Source organism: Schistocerca gregaria, chromosome 1, assembly GCF_023897955.1.
Source record: "Schistocerca gregaria isolate iqSchGreg1 chromosome 1, iqSchGreg1.2, whole genome shotgun sequence".
NCBI classification, from domain to species: Eukaryota; Metazoa; Arthropoda; class Insecta; order Orthoptera; family Acrididae; genus Schistocerca; species Schistocerca gregaria.
Genome location: NC_064920.1, coordinates 524,330,675 through 524,351,564, shown reverse-complemented (window position 1 = coordinate 524,351,564; position 20,890 = coordinate 524,330,675). Strand labels below are relative to the sequence as shown.

At 42.1% G+C, this 20,890-nt stretch overlaps 1 protein-coding gene across 1 annotated transcript in view; it reads right to left on the bottom strand.

Moving 5' to 3' along the window:
• LOC126356886 (putative odorant receptor 19b) overlaps nucleotides 1–20,890 on the bottom strand; it is a 53,072-nt gene that overhangs the window by 83 nt on the left and 32,099 nt on the right. Inside the window, exons 4-6 of the mRNA XM_050007409.1 lie at nucleotides 17,141–17,240; nucleotides 13,964–14,077; nucleotides 70–225 (exon numbers count right to left, since the gene is read on the bottom strand). Coding sequence (XP_049863366.1) covers nucleotides 70–225; nucleotides 13,964–14,077; nucleotides 17,141–17,240 — 370 coding nt within the window. The remainder of the gene's footprint in view (nucleotides 1–69; nucleotides 226–13,963; nucleotides 14,078–17,140; nucleotides 17,241–20,890) is intronic.

Here is a 20,890-nt window from a genome sequence, read left to right as displayed (position 1 = left end):
GATAAACAGCTAGAATAATCTCAGAGGCTTAACGTTACATGAAATGGAACCCAAAATGTGCTCACTAACCTGTACCAGCATCTGCTTGGACAGTTTACAGGTCTTCCCGACAGTGATCTCCATCGGCTGCGTAGCTCGCATCATGAAGATGAGCAGGATGCGCTTGAAGCGGATGTCACAGTCCGCCCAGCCGCAGTTGAAAGCAGAGTTGACCAGCTTCTCACTCTGAAACAGAGTCATTGCTCTTGTTTACTGTAATTGTAATTTTTGTGGCAACATAACGAAGTGAAAACTGTTATGAGTTTTGCTTTCGAATACTATGTCCTCCGAGATGTCTGAACATATTCCTACTGCCTTTTTCGTAATAAATCCACCGTTTTCTCATTCTTGTTGAGACGCTTATTAAATTGCTAAATAAAATGGTGGTGTTCATTCAAGAAATATTTTTAACAAAAAAAGTAGCAGGTGCAATTGAAGTACTCACATTAACATTTAAAATTGTCCTTACTGATCATCTCTGATGCATGGAATAAATAGCACCTGGAAACTAAGCGAAGGATGCTTTTGGAATAGATAGAAGCATTAATGTCACGCCCGTTTAATATGAGAAAAACACCGCGACTTCAAATACAATGTGGCATTTTGAGTCGCTAGGCTGGAAATGAGGCTAATGAATTTCCACTCAGAACTGGATATTTATCTGCAGGAAGTGTCTTAAACGGTTAATTATGTCAGTTTATGCTCATAGGATGCTTTTCCCCCTCTCGATTTTCTGTATTAAAATAGAACGGAAATTAAATTCACACAACCGCAAAGGCCGTCAAAACACCCCGTTTGAGTCATGTGATGATTATGACTACACTGGCTTGGACGCTGCTGGTACTGTCTTAAAGCTGATTCATGGTGAGAGCTTGTTTTGAAATTTACGTTTCGGAAAATGGGATGCAATCTGTGTGTAGTAACATGGTATACAAATACATGTATAAGCGCTCCGGAAAATTGCTTTTGATTGAAAGAATGTAAAAATGTATAAAATGTGGTTCCAAATAACTTACAGATTCAAATGAAACAGTGGTCACTAGCGTTTTTATTTCTCTGAGAATCACCTCCAGGTAAGTAACCCATTCCATACCGGCCAGTTGTCGCTTGTAGCGTAATAAATAGCGTGCTGGGCGTGTGACGCAGTGTCCGCAAGATCGACATTCATTGGGAGCAAGTTCTTTCATTTTCCTTCCTGTCCTCTTCGCTTAATACTACTGTCTTCTTAGGTTTACTTTATTCGTAATACAGTTGGGGAAATGGTATAGATTCTGTATCATATAACATTTTAATATCAGCAGCCATATTCATTTATTAGTTTTATTCTACTCCTCATCAGTTTGAGATGTATCATAAGGGTCTGCCTTTCCTATCTGATGTAGCTCTAACTCTGAAGAATCTGAAAAACCTTCTAACAGTTTCAGACCAATTCTTTCCAAATAAGTCGTTGAAGACAGTAACTGGCCACTTCCATCTGTCTTCATTAAAGCTATGTGATTTCGACAAAGAGAAAAAACTGGACTTTGTTTTGAAACTACTAGGAAATGTATAAAGACCAGTGTATTACGGTAAAATGAAAGATGGTCCTGCTTAAAATTTTATAAACAAAAGCGTTCCAGCAACAGTGGGACAGTGGGTGTTTTAATGTTCTGGTGTGTCACATAAATATTTTATAGTCTTAACTGTTTGGTGGTAGAGATTGATACTGGGCCTGAATGTGAAATAGTCTCAATAAAGCTGTCAATCAGACAAGGATTGACCATTGTATTAGGATTTCTTATAAACCACAAGCATCCGCAATAAACGTCGCAGAACGTTACAGGGAACGTCGTGAGTACATAGGAAATCAATAACCTAATTATCCATTAGTTATAGGTGGAGACATTAATCTGGCAACCATTGACTGGAAAATTTACACGTTTATTAGGTATCTTGCCAACAAATAGACCTGATCATTTTGAATAAGTTAACCTAGAAGTAGATATTAGTGTCCATAATGTCGTTGTGGCTTCCATGTCAGTGGACGGTACAAAAAAAAGCGTGGACCTTTCTTGTTTGGGAAAGCAAATAAAAGTCTCATTAATCAATACCTTCATAGTCAGCTCCAAGCATTCACCGCAGGACATAAAGATATTGAGCATCTTTGGTCTGAATTTAAAGGTATTGTCCACCACGTGCTGGAGAAGTATGTGCCTAGCAAAAATATAGGAGTAGGAAAGGAGCCACATTGGTACAACAAACATATTAGGAAGTTGTTGAGAATGCAGAGAATTCTGCTCAGTCGTTTTAAACGTAGCCACAGCCCCGCTGACAAACAGAAATTATGCGAAATGAGAACAGCAGTCAAAAGGGTTATGAGAGATTCATATAGCGAATTTGAAAGCAATATTTCATCTTCAGATTCTAAAAACAACACCAAAAAATTTTTCTTGTATATAAAATCTGTGAACGCAACAAATAATTCAACACCTTCTCTTGCTGACATTACGGGTAATGTAACGGATGATGATAAACAGAAGGCCGAAATTCTAAACCTAGCTTTTGAAAACGCGTTTACAGTAGAAGACTGCAGCACCATTCCCCCTTTCAACTATCGAAGAAACGCAATGATGGCTGACATAGTGTTTAGTGTATCTGGGTTTGTAAAACAATTAAGATCCTTAGACGCCAGGAAGGCATCTGTCCCAGACGGTATCCCTGTAAGATTATATGTTGACTATGCTACAAATATAGTACCATTCTAATCCATCATATATCAGAGATGATTGGAACAGAGGAAAGTTCGAAGGGACTGGAAGGATGCCCAGGTCACCGTAATCTATAAGAAGGGTAGAGAATCGGATGCACTTAATTACTGGCCAATTTCAGTGACATTGATTTGTTGTACAATCATGGAACATATTTTGTGTTCAGGCATAATGACCTTTAGTGTTAATAAAAACAGTCTTAATCGCGTTTTATATTTATTTAGTGACAACCTGTTTCAGCCCATCGCAGGGTCCATCTTCAGGGCGAACATACCATTGGTCGAGTGCTTGTGGCGTCACATCTACCAAGGTGTGGCAGGAGACTCTGAGAACCTTATCTTCAGAACCCAGCACGGTCTTAGGAAACAGCAGTCATGCGAGACACAGCTGGCCCTCTTTGTGCATGGTATACAACAGGCTGTAGATACCGGCTCCCAGGTTGATGCCATAATTCTCGACTTTCGAAAGGCGTTCGACTCAGTTCCGCACGGTGGCTTGCTCCAAAAAGTGCGCGCTTACGGTCTATCCGATGACTTATTCGGTTTGATAGAAAGATTTCTAACAGACAGAGAGCAGTATGTCGTCCCTAATGGGGTCACTTCAACAGAAGCAATCGCACCTTCAGGTGCGCCCCAGGGCAGCGTAATAGGTCTGCTGCTTTTTAAGATTTACATAAACGATCTGGTTGATGGTATTGACGGTGCCATTAGACTGTTTGCCGATGATGCTATTGTCTACAGAAAAGTAGTTCCACACGAATGTTGTCAACAAATCAATGACGATTTGCAGAAAATAAATGCGTGGTGTAATGACTGGCAATTTTCTCTCAATATTAGTAAGTGTAGCCTACTGCGAAACACAAGACGAGAATCTCCATTAATGTACAAGTACAAAATGAACGCCCAGTCTTTGGAAGCGGTAACATCCGTCAAGTATCTGGGTGTGACTATTCGAAATAATCTCAAATGGAATGATCAGATTACACAAGTAACGGGCAAGATGAAGTCTAGATTGCGGTTTATTAGTAGAATCCAGAAGGTATGCAGTCCTTCAACGAAGGAAATTGCTTACAATACGTTAGTTCGTCCAGTATTAGAGTACTGTTCGTCTGTATGGGACCCTTACCAGTTGGGTCTGATTCAAGAGACTGAGAAGGTCCAAAGAAGAGCGGCAACATTCATGACTAGTACGTTTAGCCATCGCGAGAGCGTTACAAATCTCTTAGAAAGTTTGAAGTGGGACATACTTGCAGGTAGACGACGCGCTAAACACAAGGGGGTGGTCACTAAATTCGGAAAACCGGTTTTCGCCGAGGATTAAGAGCATATATTATTACCAACAACTTTCAAATCGCGCAATGATCACCATTCAAAGGTATGTGAAATTAGAGCTCGTACTAAGGCGTTCACACAGTCCTTTCTCCCTCCAGCGATCCACGAGTGGTACGGAGGGGGAAACATGACTTTGGCACGAGTTGTGCCCTCCACCACATACCGCTTGGTGGCAAGCGGAGTATACAAGGTGTTACAAAAAGGTACGGCCAAATTTTCAGGAAACATTCCTCACACACAAATGAAGAAAATATGTTATGTGGACATGTGTCCGGAAACGCTTAATTTCCATGTTAGAACTCATTTTGGTTTCATCAGTATGTACTGTACTTCCTCGATTCACCGAAATGATTTCATACGGGAAACTCTACCTGTGCTGCTAGAACATGTGGCTTTACACGTACGACACAGCATGTGGTTCATGCACGATGGAGCTCCTGCACATTTCAGTCGAAGAGTTCGTACGCTTCTCAACAACAGATTCTGTGACCGATGGATTGGAAGGGGCGGACCAATTCCATGGCCTCCACGCTCTCCTGACCTCAACCCTCTTGACTTTCATTTATGGGGGCATTTGAAAGCTCTTGTCTACGCAACCCCGGAACCAAATGTAGAGACTCTTCGTGCTCGTATAGTGGACGGCTGTGATACAATACGCCATTCACCAGGGCCGCATCAGCGCATCAGGGATTCCGCGCGACGGAGGGTGGATGCACGTATCCTCGCTAACGGAGGACATTTTGACCATTTCCTGTAACAAAGTGTTTGAAGTCTCGCTGGTACATTCTGTTGCTGTGTGTTTCCATTCCATGATTAATGTGATTTGAAGAGAAGTAATAAAATGAGCTCTAACATGGAAAGTAAGCGTTTCCGGAAACACGTCCACATAACATATTTTCTACATCTGCATCTACATCCATACTCCGCAAGCCACCTCACGGTGTGTGGTGGAGAGTACCCTCAGTACCTCTATCGGTTCTCCCTTCTATTCCAGTCTCGTAGTATTCGTGGAAAGAACGATTGTCGGTATGCTTCTGTGTGGGCTCTAATCTCTCAGATTTTATCCTCATGGTCTCTTCGCGAGATATACGTAGAAGGGAGCAATAAACTGCTTGACTCTTCGGTGAAGGCATGTTCGCGAGACTTCAACAAAAGCCCGTACCGAGCTACTGAGCGTCTCTCCTGCAGAGTCTTCCACCGGAGTTTACCTATCATCTCCGTAACGCTTTCGCGATTACTAAATGATCCTGTAATGAAGCGCGCTGCTCTCCGTTGGATCTTCTCTATCTCTTCTATCAACCCTATCTGGTACGGAACCCACACTGCTGAGCAGTATTCAAGCAGTGGGATAACAAGCGTACTGTAACCCACTTCCTTTGTTTTCGAATTGCATTTCCTTAGTATTCTTCCAATGAATCTCAGTCTGACATCTGTTTTTCCGACGATTAACTTTATATGATCATTACATTTTAAATCACTCCTAAAGCGTACTCCCAGATAATTTATGGAATGAACTGATTCTAGTTGCTGGCCTGTTATTTTGTAGCTAAATGATAAGGGATCTATCTTATGTATTCGCAGCACATTACAATTGTCTACATTGAGATTCAATTGCCATTCCCTGCACCATGCGTCAATTAGCTGCAGATCCTCCTGCATTTCAGTACAATTTTCCATTGTTGCAACCTATCGATACACCACAGCATCATCTGCAAATAGCCTCAGTGAACTTCCGATGTCATCCACCAGGTCATTTATGTATATTGTGAATAGCAACGGTCCTATGACACTCCCCTGCGGCACACCTGAAATCACTCTTACTTCGGAATGACATGCTCAGTTCTGTTATCTAGCAACTCTTCAATCCAATCACACAGTTGGTCAGATAGTCCATATGCTCTTACTTTGTTCATTAAACGACTGAGGGGAACTGTATCGAACGCCTTGGGGAGGTCAAGAAACACGGCATCTACCTGGGAACCCGTGTCTATGGCCCTCTGACTCTCGTGGACGAATAGCGTGAGCTGGGTTTCACACGACCGTCTTCTTCGAAACCCATGCTGATTCCTACAGAGTAGATTTCTAGTCTCCAGAAAAGTCATTATACTCGAACATAATATGTGTTCCCAAATTTTACAACTGATCGACGTTAGAGATCGATGTCCCTTCTTACAAACGGGGATGAACTGTGCCCTTTTCCAATCCTTTGGAACGCTACGCTCTTCTAGAGACCTACGGTACACCGCTGCAAGAAGGGGGGCAATTTCCTTCGCGTACTCTGTGTAAAATCGAACTGATATCCCATCAGGACCAGCGGCCTCCTCTTTTGAGCGATTTTAATTGTTTCTCTATCCCTCTGTCATCTATTTTGATATCTACCATTTTGTCATTTGTACGACAAACTTGAGAAGGAACTACAGTGCAGTCTTCCTCTTTGAAACAGCTTTGGAAAAGAACATTTAGTATTTCGGCCTTTTGTCTGTCATCCTCTGTCTCAGTACCATTTTGGTCACAGAGTGTCTGGACATTATGTTTTGATCCACCTACCGCTTTGACATAGGACCAAAATTTCTTAGGATTTTCTGCCAAGTCAGTACATAGAACTTTACTTTCGAATTCATTGAACGCCTCTCGCATAGCCCTCCTCACACTACATTTCGCTTCGCGTAATTTTTGTTTGTCTGCAAGGCTTTGGCTATGTTTGTGTTTGCTGTGAAGTTCCCTTTGCTTCCGAAGTGGTTTTCTAACTTGGTTGTTGTCCCACGGTGGCTCTTTTCCATCTCTTACGATCTTGCTTGGCACATACTCATCTAACGCATATTGTACGATGGTTTGAACTTTTTCCACTGATCCTCAACTCTATCTGTACTTGTGACCAAAATTTTGGGTTGAGCCGTCAGGTACTCTGTAATCTGCTTTTTGTCACTTTTGCTAAACAGAAAAATCTTCCTACATTTCTTAATATCTCTGTCTACGGCTGAAATCACAGATGCAGTAACCGCTTTATGATCGATGATTCCCTGTTATGCGTTAACTTTTTCAAATAGTTCACGTCTGTTTGTCACCAGGAGGTCTAATATGTTATCGCCACGAGTCGCTTGTCTGTTTAACTGCTCAAGATAGTTTTCAGATAAAGCACTTAAAAAAATTTCACTCGATTCTTTGTGCCTGCCAACCGTTATGAACGTTTGAGTCTCCCATTCTATATCCGACAAATTAAAATCTCCACCCAGAACTATAACATGGTGGGGAAATCTACTCGAAATATTATCCAAATTATGCTTTAGGTGCTCAGCCACAACAGCTGCTGAGCCAGGGGGCTAATAGAGACGTCCAATTACCATGTCTGAGCCTGCTTTAACCGTGACCTTTACCCAAATTATTTCACATTTCGAATCTCCGTCAATTTCCTTCATACTATTGCACTTCTTGTCGCTATAAACAAGGCTCCCCCTTCACTGTCCAGCCTGTCTCTGCGGTATAATTCAAATCTGAGATTAGGATTGTTGTAATATTAGTCATTTTCGCCTTACAAACATTAATATACGCTCAATAGTAAATTCCTGATGACCTAAAGTTATCGAACTATTGTAAAGTAAAAGAAATGAACCATCGCATAGCAGCGACAGAGTCTATTATTCTTTATCTTTGCCGTTCTTGCGCGGTGCCTGTAAATCTCTATGTACGTGTATCGATTAATGGTATAAAAAAGAATTCTGTTGTTTCAAGACAAATGAGGCTTTTGGCGCCTCACCTTTTACTGTTGGTATTCTATGAAAGGCGGACGCGGACTTGCTGCGTTCCGCAACTGTATTTTATATTTTATGTGAAAATATTGAGTGAATATGCTAATTGTTATTTTTTCCAATCAGAAAACATGTAGTTTCTTGTAACTGATTACGAAAAGACAGCATCAAGAGGACATTTTGACAGTTATGTATAAAGTATTTAGCCACAATGGTCATCTATTGTAATTTAATATGAAAAGGTACGTCGCATTAAAAAAGTGTGCTACAGATAAGTGTGCTTACTTTAGTAAATTAACTTTGATTATTTCCATCTCCTCATTCAATCAACTGATAATTAATTTGTGTTAGTTCATCACCAGAAATACGATCACGCTGATAGTCCGAACGCAGCGTGAGGTAGAAGGAACATTATCGTTTTCCTATTATTTCTGGACCAATTTTTTTTTAATTGTGTAGTGTTGCATTTCTTTTAAAGTCCATAAATCTTCTGGTCCGTTAGTGTTGTTCCGGGTATGTGTACACTGCGAATATAAAAATGCCCAGAAATGATAATGTTTCCCTTATTCAGGTATTTAGTGCTCAACGAAAGTTATTATAATAGTGTAATCAATCCCTGATGATTCTGTTGCCAAGTGGCATACCAAAATATTCACTTTTTCGACATATAAAAAAAAAGTAACAATTCTTTTTATTTTCGTCCCCCAAGAGCAACGCTACAGATTTCATTACTGTTTCCGTCTGGTTTGAGCCAACTTTCTGTCCCTAGTACTATATGGGCATTGTGATCGTTTATTAATGAGAGCAGGCGTTTGTATGTGAGGAACGTTTCCTGAAAGTTTGGCCGTACCTTTTTGTAACACCCTGTATATGTAGATGTTGATGTGGTTTAAATAAACGACCTGGAGTGACAAGAACTGCGATGGGTCAAGTTGTTGAAGGCAAACAGGATGACGCTCTAGAGTTCACCAGGAGTATCACTGTGGTGTCTGAAAATTTGGAAATTGATAAAATAGATAGCTGGAAAAGAGTAATTGTTTTGGAAATAAGGACACCAATTAAAAATCAGATTTATCTTCTGAAAGAAAATGTTTGCACTGTGTTTTATTATGCTAGCTTTCAAAAGTCGCCCCGGAAAATTTTTTCAGTATGGAACAAATGTATTCACAATTATGAATATATTTTTTTTCCGTTTCACACAGCTGTAGAACGTAACGTTGTCTGTTCCTTCAGACTTGCATGACTGTCTGAAGAAAACTGTATGCTACACTACACAAGACAGAGACTGCAAGTACTTTTAAGCATGGTCCCAGCAATTGATCCAGCTCCTGATACAATCAGTTTAAAGGCAGTTCTGCGACCTTTTCCTGTGTCACAGTACTTCCGTCCTAGTAGCCATCAATGGCAATTTTCATTTTCTTATTGCCGGAACATAAAAATCTGCGTGCTTTTGAAGAACTAGGAGACCATACGCACACAAACTTCCGAAAACTTTCCTTCAAGTTTCACAAAATTCCTTTCCACTGTTACTTAAAAGTTTTGCATCATTATATAACGAAACTGTTTGCAGAAAAAGTACGGACAAACACTAGTAACTTCGTCTGACACTCTTGTAACACGCGTATAGCTTCGTCTTACGTGTAGCATATGACGTCACCAGACGTTCAGCCGATAATCCATTGTTTTCAAACATGAGAGGAAATCTTGAAATTTAATGATTTTTAAGCTTTAATATATAAACATAACACATAAGACTAATGACTAAAAATGCTATTCGAGTGTTATAATCGTTCAGCGTAACAACAAACCGAATAATATTTTTTACAAGGAAAAATAGCTTACCCTCTAAAGAATCAAATTATGACGCACAAAGGAGTTCGAAAAGTCTGACTACTTTAAGTGAGTTACGGGTTAAATATTTGACGTTGTGAAGGTAGAACTGTTGTTGTGGTCTTCAGTCCTGAGACTGGTTTGATGCAGCTCTCCATGCTACTCTATCCTGTGCAAGCTTCTTCATCTCCCAGTACCTACTGCAACCTACATCCTTCTGAATCTGCTTAGTGAACTCATCTCTCGGTCTCCCTCTACGATTTTTACCCTCCACACTGCCCTCCAATGCTAAATTTGTTATCCCTTGATGCCTCAAAACATGTCCTACCAACCGATCCCTTCTTCTAGTCAAGTTGTGCCACAAACTTCTCTTCTCCCCAATCCTATTCAATACCTCCTCATTAGTTACGTGATCTATCCACCTTATCTTCAGTATTCTTCTGTAGCACCACATTTCGAAAGCTTCTATTCTCTTCTTGTCCAAACTAGTTATCGTCCATGTTTCACTTCCATACATGGCTACACTCCAAACAAATATTTTCAGAAATGACTTCCTGACACTTAAATCTATATTCGATGTTAACAAATTTCTCTTCTTCAGAAACGCTTTCCTTGCCATTGCCAGTCTACATTTTATATCCTCTCTACTTCGACCATCATCAGTTATTTTACTTCCTAAATAGCAAAACTCCTTTACTACTTTAAGTGTCTCATTTCCTAATCTAATTCCCTCAGCATCACCCGATTTAATTGGACTACATTCCATTATCCTCGTTTTGCTTTTGTTGATGTTCATCTTATATCCTCCTTTCAAGACACTGTAGAACTATTATTATGTATATTTTATTAACTTGAGATTATTCGTGCAGCTATGACGACATATCTCCACAAATATGTGTGGTAGAGTAATATAATTCGGCGGGTACATTCAGTGGTTTATATGGATACTTCCTGGAAAATACGTTACCGATAGTATTGTAGTAAAGAAGCAATGAATTTAAATGTGTTATTTGATTCTGAAGTTTCACTACAAGAACAGCGAAAAGTTAGGAAGTGATAAATATTTTTAGTTTAACTATTTTCGGGAGTGTGTCACCAAGTATAAATATCAGAAAGTTTGAGTAATGTGTAAAGTCTTTTGGGAGTCGCTGAATGCTTTTGTGGTATCGGCCGTCGTCCGTTGACCACTTTCAAATACGCGCTCCACCATTTACGCCGCCGCGGCACGAGGGCGCTTCACCAACGGTTACGCTGCTGCCAGTGTGATGCCATCATCCCCTCTCCGGAGTTTGGGCGGCGAATATACTTAACTTCGAACATTCACACACCGAGGCCGAAGCTAATAGTGATTATGGCAGGCTTTTGACGCAAGACTGTAACTCGTAATTCGCAGACTATCACAGCATTTCACATTTTAAATACACTCCTGGAAATTGAAATACGAACACCGTGAATTCATTGTCCCAGGAAGGCGAAATTTTATTGACAAATTCCTGGGGTCAGATACATCACATGATCACACTGACAGAACCACAGGCCCATAGACACAGGCCATAGAGCATGCACAATGTCGGCACTAGTACAGTGTATATCCACCTTTCGCAGAAATGCAGGCTGCTATTCTCCCATGGAGACGATCGTAGAGATGCTGGATGTAGTCCTGTGGAACGGCTTGCCATGCCATTTCCACCTGGCGCCTCAGTTGGACCAGCGTTCGTGCTGGACGTGCAGACCGCGTCAGACGACGCTTCATCCAGTCCCAAACATGCTCAATGGGGGACAGATCCGGAGATCTTGCTGGGCAGAGTAGTTGACTTACACCTTCTAGAGCACGTTGGGTGGCACGGGATACATGCGGACGTGCATTGTCCTGTTGGAACAGCAAGTTCCCTTGCCGGTCTAGGAATGGTAGAACGATGAGTTCGATGACGGTTTGGAAGTACCGTGCACTATTCAGTGTCCCCTCGACGATCACCAGAGGTGTACGGCCAGTGTAGGAGATCGCTCCCCACACCATGATGCTGGGTGTTGGCCCTGTGTGCCTCGGTCGTATGCAGTCCTGATTGTGGCGCTCACCTGCACGGCGCCAAACACGCATACGACCATCATTGGCACCAAGGCAGAAGCGACTCTCATCGCTGAAGACGACACGTCTCCATTCGTCCCTCCATTCACGCCTGTCGCGACACCACTGGAGGCGGGCTGCACGATGTTGGGGCGTGAGCGGAAGACAGCCTAACGGTGTGCGGGACCGTAGCCCAGCTTCATGGAGACGGTTGCGAATGGTCCTCGCCGATACCCCAGGAGCAACAGTGTCCCTAATTTGCTGGGAAGTGGCGGTGCGGTCCGCTACGGCACTGCGTAGGATCCTACGGTCTTGGCGTGCATCCGTGCGTCGCTGCCGTCCGGTTCCAGGTCGACGGGCACGTGCACCTTCCGCCGACCACTGGCGACAACATCGATGTACTGTGGAGACCTCACGCCCCACGTGTTGAGCAATTCGGCGGTACGTACACCCGGCCTCCCGCATGCCCACTTTACGCCCTCGCTCAAAGTCCGTCAACTGCACATACGGTTCACGCCCACGCTGTCGCGGCATGCTACCAGTATTAAAGACTGAGATGGAGCTCCGTATGCCACGGCAAACTGGCTGACACTGACGGCGGCGGTGCACAAATGCTGCCCAGCTAGCGCCATTCGACGGCCAACACCGCAGTTCCTTGTGTGTCCGCTGTGCCGTGCGTGTGATCATTGCTTGTACAGCCCTCTCGCAGTGTCCGGAGCAAGTATGGTGGGTCTTACACACCGGTGTCAATGTGTTCTTTTTTCCATTTCCAGGAGTGTACATTCAATAATTGTATGAAATAGTGAAAATGAAAAATTTATTGTCCATGCAGCCTGCACCTGGGCTTTATTGGCGAGTGACCAGTCAGCCGTTGGCGAATTCGTCTCGCAATTTAACTTCAAGTGATTCAAGGTGAAGTTGCTACTACTCAATGTCCAGTAAATGGTGTGATTTGCTTCTGAATGATATTGAACTCATACTTAAGAATGTGTGGCTGGGCAGTATTAAATTTCAGTTAGGGAAAACCGTAATTATTATTTTTTGGTTGTGGTGGTGGTGGTGGGGGGGGGGGGTTGAGGGAGGGGGTATAGGAAGCTGCCCTCCCTTGCCCCTTGTGGTGACGCCAGCGTGTATTGCTGTCGCCCGAAGTTGTCTGTCGTTACCGTTCTTGAGTGGGAATTGGAATTTGTTGCATCAGCTAGCGCTTTTGCTTCATTAAAGCAAATGACCCAGTCTCAAACACGTTTGGTGATAACAGCTGATGTTGGGAAACTCTTACATCTACAGCGTATTTTACTGTAGTTTAGCAAAAAGCCCCTCCCCCTCCACTCACCAGTCAGAGAATATGTAGAAGTTAGTCAAGTCGTTTCCGTTTTTGCGCCCATCGTTACCTAGCTCTGTGAAGTAGTCATTGTTTCCTGTTGTGTTACACGTTACTACTTCGTTCTGTTTCAATCCGTTTAATTTGTTGGATAATGTACTTAAGTGTTACAGTTAGCAGCTTTATTAAACATGGCATAACGTAAGATAATTTGAGTTTAGATTAAGAATAACATTTAAGTAAGTTTCACCTCTCACGCGTGACTTCCGTGAGGGACAAGCGGTGCTTGTAGCCGACTCATGGCTCCCTGTCACACAGCGACCTACGTGTGGGCTCAGCTTGTTTCTCCCCTCCCCCCTCCTCCCCACAAACCCCTCTCAGGCAATGGGCCAACTTAACCCACTGTAGTTACTTAGCATGAGCGCCCGTCGCTATTGGTCGTAGCTCCTGTCACAAATCATTATTTATGTGCTGACTCCGGAAGATCCTGAGTCAAGTCCTTGCCCTCATTTCGTTCGGTTGATCGCAGCAGATAAATCTGCTGCTGTGTGGTCTACTCTAAGCGCCGCTTCCCCATAGATCTCCCCACGAGCATTTAGTATGTACGTGTTCGTACAAAGCTTTTGGTAGAAGCTATGCCTGAAAAGAGCTGTTGTTTCTGCGGTTCCAAAACGTGAATTTTATTAGCACTGAGATCTGTGCCTCATTTTCAGTCACGTATATGCAACAACGAAGCGTCTTCGCCAGGATCCGAGCCTAAGTTGTGTTTTTTCTTTGTCATGACTCACGTATAATTTTATTTGCGAACCTCTCTGTGAAGTAGTGCTGAAGCTGTTATCTCACATCCACGAAACCCTTTACTATGTCACATAACGTTCACTTACCTGATCTGTTATAATGTTTCCGAAAATGCAGTACAATCCCGTTTGGTATAGGACCGGAGGTATTGCCACCAGCGACTTCAGTGCTTTTGTTACGCTCTTGTCTCTCTGCAACAACTGTCAGTACCACATTGGATATTAGTTAATACAATACTCACTCGAACATACATGATATTTACTTTTAGTTAAGGTGCAGTTGCAGATATAAACAAGTGTTTTTTGTTTACAACAAAAACTTAAATTTTTTTTCCGTACCGTCATGGAACACTGTATACTAGCAATCCAGCTTCAAGACAACTTGGGAAGGAAATTTCTTGTTAAGTGTATGTCAAATTTACTTTCTTTCATGGAGTACAACGCAAGGTTGATAGGTTGTGGGATTTCATTGCTATAGTCTGTTACAGTATAAACACAAAAATAGTTTCTAATTACATGTCACATTTCATCGTAATAAGATATGAAGTGCAGTATTAGTACCTAGTACCTCTGCACATATTTTTCCTAAATCATCTAAAACAACAAATGGTCGAAAGACTTTTCCTCTTGTTGAACTAATAATAAACTGCTATATTCAATGTATGCTGTTCTTACTTTTATGACGCGCAAGAACACAACGTTTCAAAACGGAACTTTTCAGTAATATAACTGATTTTCATACAAGAAGAAATTCCCCTACAAATGATCTCAACAGGAAGAAATTTAAGAAAAAATTCCATTCTCAATCTAATCATTCACAAAACTAATACAAATGTTGGATTCAAAATACAGTAGAAAGCGTCGGTCAGTTATCAAACTTTACGCAGGTCACTGCTAAATCGTCTCGAAGCTTCCTGTTACTTAGAAATTTGTAGTAAGGTCTTATGGGACCAAACTGCTTATGTCACCGGTCCCTAAGATTACACACTACTTAATCTAACTTAAACCAACTTAAGCTAAGGACGACACATACACCCATGCCCGAGTACTCGAACCTCTGTTACTTGTTACTTGTTACTTGTGTGCGTATACTCCTTCATGCGCTTTGTGTCAATAATACTGTATAGAATCATTTAAAAGATATTTCAGTTATCATTCAGTGAAAACTCGAAGGAAAAAATAACAACTTCCATTTGGATGACACTTCCTTAACCTTCGTACAGACTTTTGTTAGTAACTACTCTGCTTATCCTATGTTCAACAGTGTTCATACAGAACTTATTAAGTCAGATGACCGAAGTCCGACCAAAAATAAGTTGGAGCGATAGAAACATATAAGCTGTCCTTTTATCCACTTAAAAATGTTTGCCAGGTGTGTCTCAGAAGCTAAACCATTAAAATACTCCAGGAAACTGTTTCGATAAATTCATTTTAATTTCATTTTAAAACTTTATATTTTAATAATCCATAGAGCACCCCTACAAAAACCTAAAAAGTGTCTTTATGAATATTATTTATAAATGAGTGACTGGAAATTATTGGGACTTTGCTTTCAAAAACTACCACTGGCATATATAAAACTAGTTCCATCAAATCGGACTTATTGTGTTACATTTGCCATTGAACAAGAGCAGGAGCACACAACGAACGGAAGGAAACACAACTGCTGGAACAAAGGTGAAACTGAAACTGGTAACCACAAAAAAAAAAAAAAAAAAAAAAAAAAAAAAAAATTCTGGGACGGAGTTGGGAATAACGATAACGAAAGACCGTTCCTTAGAAGTCGTTTCTCGATGCCTCCGTTCAGTGTAGTGAACCGTTTGTTGCTCCCGTTCCTTTGCCAACGGGCTACCTCTAGTGTTTTGCCGACCATGGTAGCTGCACTGACGCATAAGCTCACATATGTACGCACAGCGACGTTTAAAACGATGTAACTCATTGGAAATGGTATTTAATTGGCCAGTCTCACTAAAAATCACAAGAAATTACAAATGTTGCTGTGAGACGCGATTCAGTCTCTTGTTGATATACTTTCAAAACGTCTGTGACGATACTTGGACTGTGAAAAGATTGAACTGTTCAGCAGCTCTCAGTACGTGAACTGATGTTGAAGGGTATTTTCATATTTCGCCACATTGATGATCAAAACGTGGTTGATTGGTTGGACACTACATCTGTCACGAACGCTAATTTCATGGCAGCCAAAAAGTTTTCAACGGTTTCTTTTGCATGTCTTCAGTTTTTACTTCTTTTTTCTTAAAAAAATGAGTACTATAAAGCTCTTAAGTCCTTCGAATATGTGGCTGAAATTTCCGTTCAAACTTGTCCGAAAGAACAGATACCATCTTAGTATATATATAGTTACGGCTCACGGGCCACTTGACGATCTTCTTCTTCTGTGCGAATACACAAACAGTGCCCGAACTCTTACGGGAATCGGCCGCGAGTAATGAGTAAAATGGGCGGGGGCACTACGAATGTAGTGCGGGACAATACGTTGAGAATGTGGGTTCCGCTGAAGGTGTGCCAGGGATAAATCCCTGCAGTCGCGCTGTCCTCTGTGTCTCAGATGGATAGAGCGTTTGCCACGTAAGCAGGAGATCCCCGGTTCGAGTCCCGGTCGGAGCACACATTTTCATGTGTCTCCGTTCACGTATGTCAACGCCTGTAAGCAGCTAAGGGTGTTCATTTCATTCTAATTTGAAGTCTAAATGGCTGACACGTCACTCATGTCTCTTATCTTTCAATATATCGTGTAGAAACAGCCACAAAATAAACTAGACAGAACTGATTTTCTGAACACCGTATAGTGTCATAAACATGTGCACGCTTTTCATCTACGTTTTCCGGAGTAGTAGTGGAAGTTGAAAATTTTACACGTGCGTCCAATTATTATTTACATATGAAGTGTGATTTGTTTGTTTAAGTCTCCAACAGCGTCTCAGATTAAGACTCATTGCGTCTTGGCACTCATAAACTATCGTCCAGAGATATCTATTCTCTGAAAAAAATATTTATATCTACAACGCTCTTTGATTTATCTTTCCATTATACTAGATATTTAGATATTTATGTTTGCTCATCTAATAAATAACACATTCGCACAGCGTCTGATGTTTCTCTTCAGTCTATTTCATTCAGATGACCGTTTTAAAATGTAGAATCACTACGTAAAATTTCTTAAATATAATGGGATATGGAGCATTTCCATTAATGAAGTTTTCCCTAGTTGTAGTTAACTAGCAGACTGTGTTATTTACTTACCACTGCAGTGACAAACACACTGGAACACAAATTAGCCATGTTGACTAACAGCAGTACAAATATTGACACAGTCATTGACGACTGCAAAAGAGCAACCAATCTGGAACAGAAGAGAATGACTTACAGAACTGCGTGTAAAAGACTTTCAAGTGAGGCTTCTACGCCTCGTCCGTCCGTAGACTTGTGTAAGAATAACACAAAAATGTTCAGAGCTAAGGAAAGTATTTCGTATGTACAACATCTACAAGTAGAGAACGAGAATCCAGAATGAAACTTTCACTCTGCATCAGAGTGTGCCATGATATGAAATTTCCTGGTAGATTAAAATTGCGTGCAGGACCGAGATTCGAACTCAGGACCTTTCTCTTTCGCGGGCGAGTGCCCTACCGACTAATTTGTCGTAACAGTTGTACTTCCGCCAGAACCTGGTTTCCTAACTTCCAAACCACGCAGAAGTTCTCCTCCGGAACTTGCATGACTAGCGCTCCAGGAAGAAAGATTATTGCAGAGACATTGCTTAGCCGAGGCCAGCGGACGCTTCCAGAATGAAGTTCTCACTCTTCCTGCACTTCGAGTGTAGGACAGGCACAAATTTTTAATCTGCGAGGAAGTTTCATATCAGAGCACACTTTCTTCCAGTAGTGCTACTATTACAAGTTTCACAGGAGAGTTTCTGTAAAGTATTAAAAGCTGGACACTAGGTACTGGTGGAAGTAAAGCTGTGAGGAGTGTTCGAGAGTAATATTAGGGTAACTGAATCGCAGGAGCACTTGCCTGCAAAAAGTGAATAACACGCGTTGTATTCCTAGTCTGGCACAGTGTTTTTGTCTTACAGTAAGTTTCAGAACACGAGAATGTTTAGAGCTAAAGAAACTGTTAAGTACGGGAGGAATAAACATGCATAAGGTGATAATATGTCAAGTTTTTTTCTTCGCAGCCCCAGACAATTACATTAACAGTCTTACCACGAAAATCTTAGGCACCATAAGTCAACTTCTGACGTCGCATTTTCGAGAGTAAAAGAGATCGCTGTAAGTGTTCACGAGCTATTAGCTACGTACATCAGAAAAGAATCCATCTAGTTGCATCCTCAGTCATAAATATGGTTCTGCTTCATCATTATCTAAAAATACATTTTTTGTTTAGTACTATATTTAGCAATGTTCTCATTTTCCCACAAACAAGTATTTCTTTCTTCTCTTTTATGCATTTATTTTTTAATTTAATAGCCAATACACTATTCACATAACGGGAAATTGCTCCTGTGTTGCAAGAGGGTGTTCGCTTTCCTTAATTCTGTAACAGGATAGACGTTCGTAAAATTGATGCATCATCAGGGTACCATTCGTATACAAATAAAATTTTATTAATTTGTTGTTTCTCAGAAATGGGAAGATAGTGCTTCACCATCTTATATCAAAGAAACACATCATATTTGGTAGGACGAAAATCGGTAAATGTAAATCGCAGGAACCATAGGAAATTTAAAGCAGGAAATTCAGGAAGTTGTGATTCCTCCTGATATCTCTCAGCAAGATCTCTTAATTTGTATGTCATGTTACTTTTTCTAAGCATATACTGCATAAAATGAAATCATAGTTTTCCTTCAGAGTGACCACAATCACGTCGAACTTTCTGAAAGACGTTTTCTCTATTTGTCTGTAAATTACTGTTTATTTATTTCACATAACCATGATATTTGCTCTATAGCCATTTTCAAGTATTTGCAAGCAGAATTCTCACAAAATGTCCAATTTCCCTAAGGGATATGTCCTTGTCGTACTACCGTATATGTGGTCTTAAAACCACTTGCCTTAATGCAGGATATTCTGTAATCCTGTAATACGACAACTGGTTTGTAAGAGCCGATCCATATTACTTCGATGATGGCATGCCATTTTGCCATGTCGGAAATCTTTTGACATTTGTACTTGCATTTGAGAATGACTAAAAATCTGAAATAAAGATTATGTAAAATAAGTGAATGGTAATTTGCAGCTGAAAGGCCGAAATTCTTTCAACGATACGTTAAAATAGGCTCCGGTACTTGGCAAAACGGTCTTACACAGAGATTCCTGGAACACAAATAAATTACGTTGCCTCATGATATACACTCCTGGAAATGGAAATGGAAAAAAGAACACATTGACACCGGTGTGTCAGACCCACCATACTTGCTCCGGACACTGCGAGAGGGCTGTACAAGCAATGATCACACGCACGGCACAGCGGACACACCAAGAACCGCGGTGTTGGCCGTCGAATGGCGCTAGCCGCCGTCAGTGTCAGCCAGTTTGCCGTGGCATACGGAGCTCCATCGCAGTCTTTAACACTGGTAGCATGCAGCTGACGGACTTTGAGCGAGGGCGTATAGTGGGCATGCGGGAGGCCGGGTGGACGTACCGCCGAATTGCTCAACACGTGGGGCGTGAGGTCTCCACAGTACATCGATGTTGTCGCCAGTGGTCGGCGGAAGGTGCACGTGCCCGTCGACCTGGGACCGGACCGCAGTGACGCACGGATGCACGCCAAGACCGTAGGATCGTACGCAGTGCCGTAGGGGACCGCACCGCCACTTCCCAGCAAATTAGGGACACTGTTGCTCCTGGGGTATTGGCGAGGACCATTCGCAACTGTTAGGCCGTCTTCCGCTCACGCCCCAACATCGTGCAGCCCGCCTCCAGTGGTGTCGCGACAGGCGTGAATGGAGGGACGAATGGAGACGTGTCGTCTTCAGCGATGAGAGTCGCTTCTGCCTTGGTGCCAATGATGGTCGTATGCGTGTTTGGCGCCGTGCAGGTGAGCGCCACAATCAGGACTGCATACGACCGAGGCACACAAGGCCAACACCCGGCATCGTGGTGTGGGGAGCGATCTCCTACACTGGCCGTACACCTCTGGTGATCGTCGAGGGGACACTGAATAGTGCACGGTACATCCAAACCGTCATCGAACCCATCGTTCTACCATTCCTAGACCGGCAAGGGAATTTGCTGTTCCAACAGGACAATGCACGTCTGCATGTGTCCCGTGCCACCCAACGTGCTCTGGAAGGTGTAAGTCAACTACCCTGGCCAGCAAGATCTCCGGATCTGTTCCCCATTGAGCATGTTTGGGACTGGATGAAGCGTCGTCTCACGCGATCTGCACGCCCAGCACGAACGCTGGTCCAACTGAGGTGCCAGGTGGAAATGGCATGGCAAGCCGTTCCACAGGACTACATCCAGCATCTCTAAGATCGTCTCCATGGGAGAATAGCAGCCTGCATTGCTGCGAAAGGTGGATATACACTGTACTAGTGCCGACATTGTGCATGCTCTGTTGCCTGTGTCTATGTGCCTGTGGTTCTGTCAGTGTGATTATGTGATGTATCTGACCCCAGGAATGTGTCAATAAAGTTTCCCCTTCCTGGGACAATGAATTCACGGTGTTCTTATTTCAATTTCCAGGAGTGTAATAATTTTCGTTGCCTCATGTTATAATAAATTACATTACATAATTAAGTTAGGCTTCACACGGGGGCGAAGTTCATTGTCTCTGAATACTTCATTAGATTAATACACATCCCTCATCCTCACTCGGTTTCTTGCACACGTGTAGCAAACACATTTTCGACAACGGCAGCAACTGAATTAAGTGGAGCAAGAAACACGATGAGTTACATAATTTACGTTTAACACCTATTAAATTAAGGGCTAGTTTATTCTCCTAAAATAACGGATCGATTCCGGTGTCAAGCATTGCCACAAA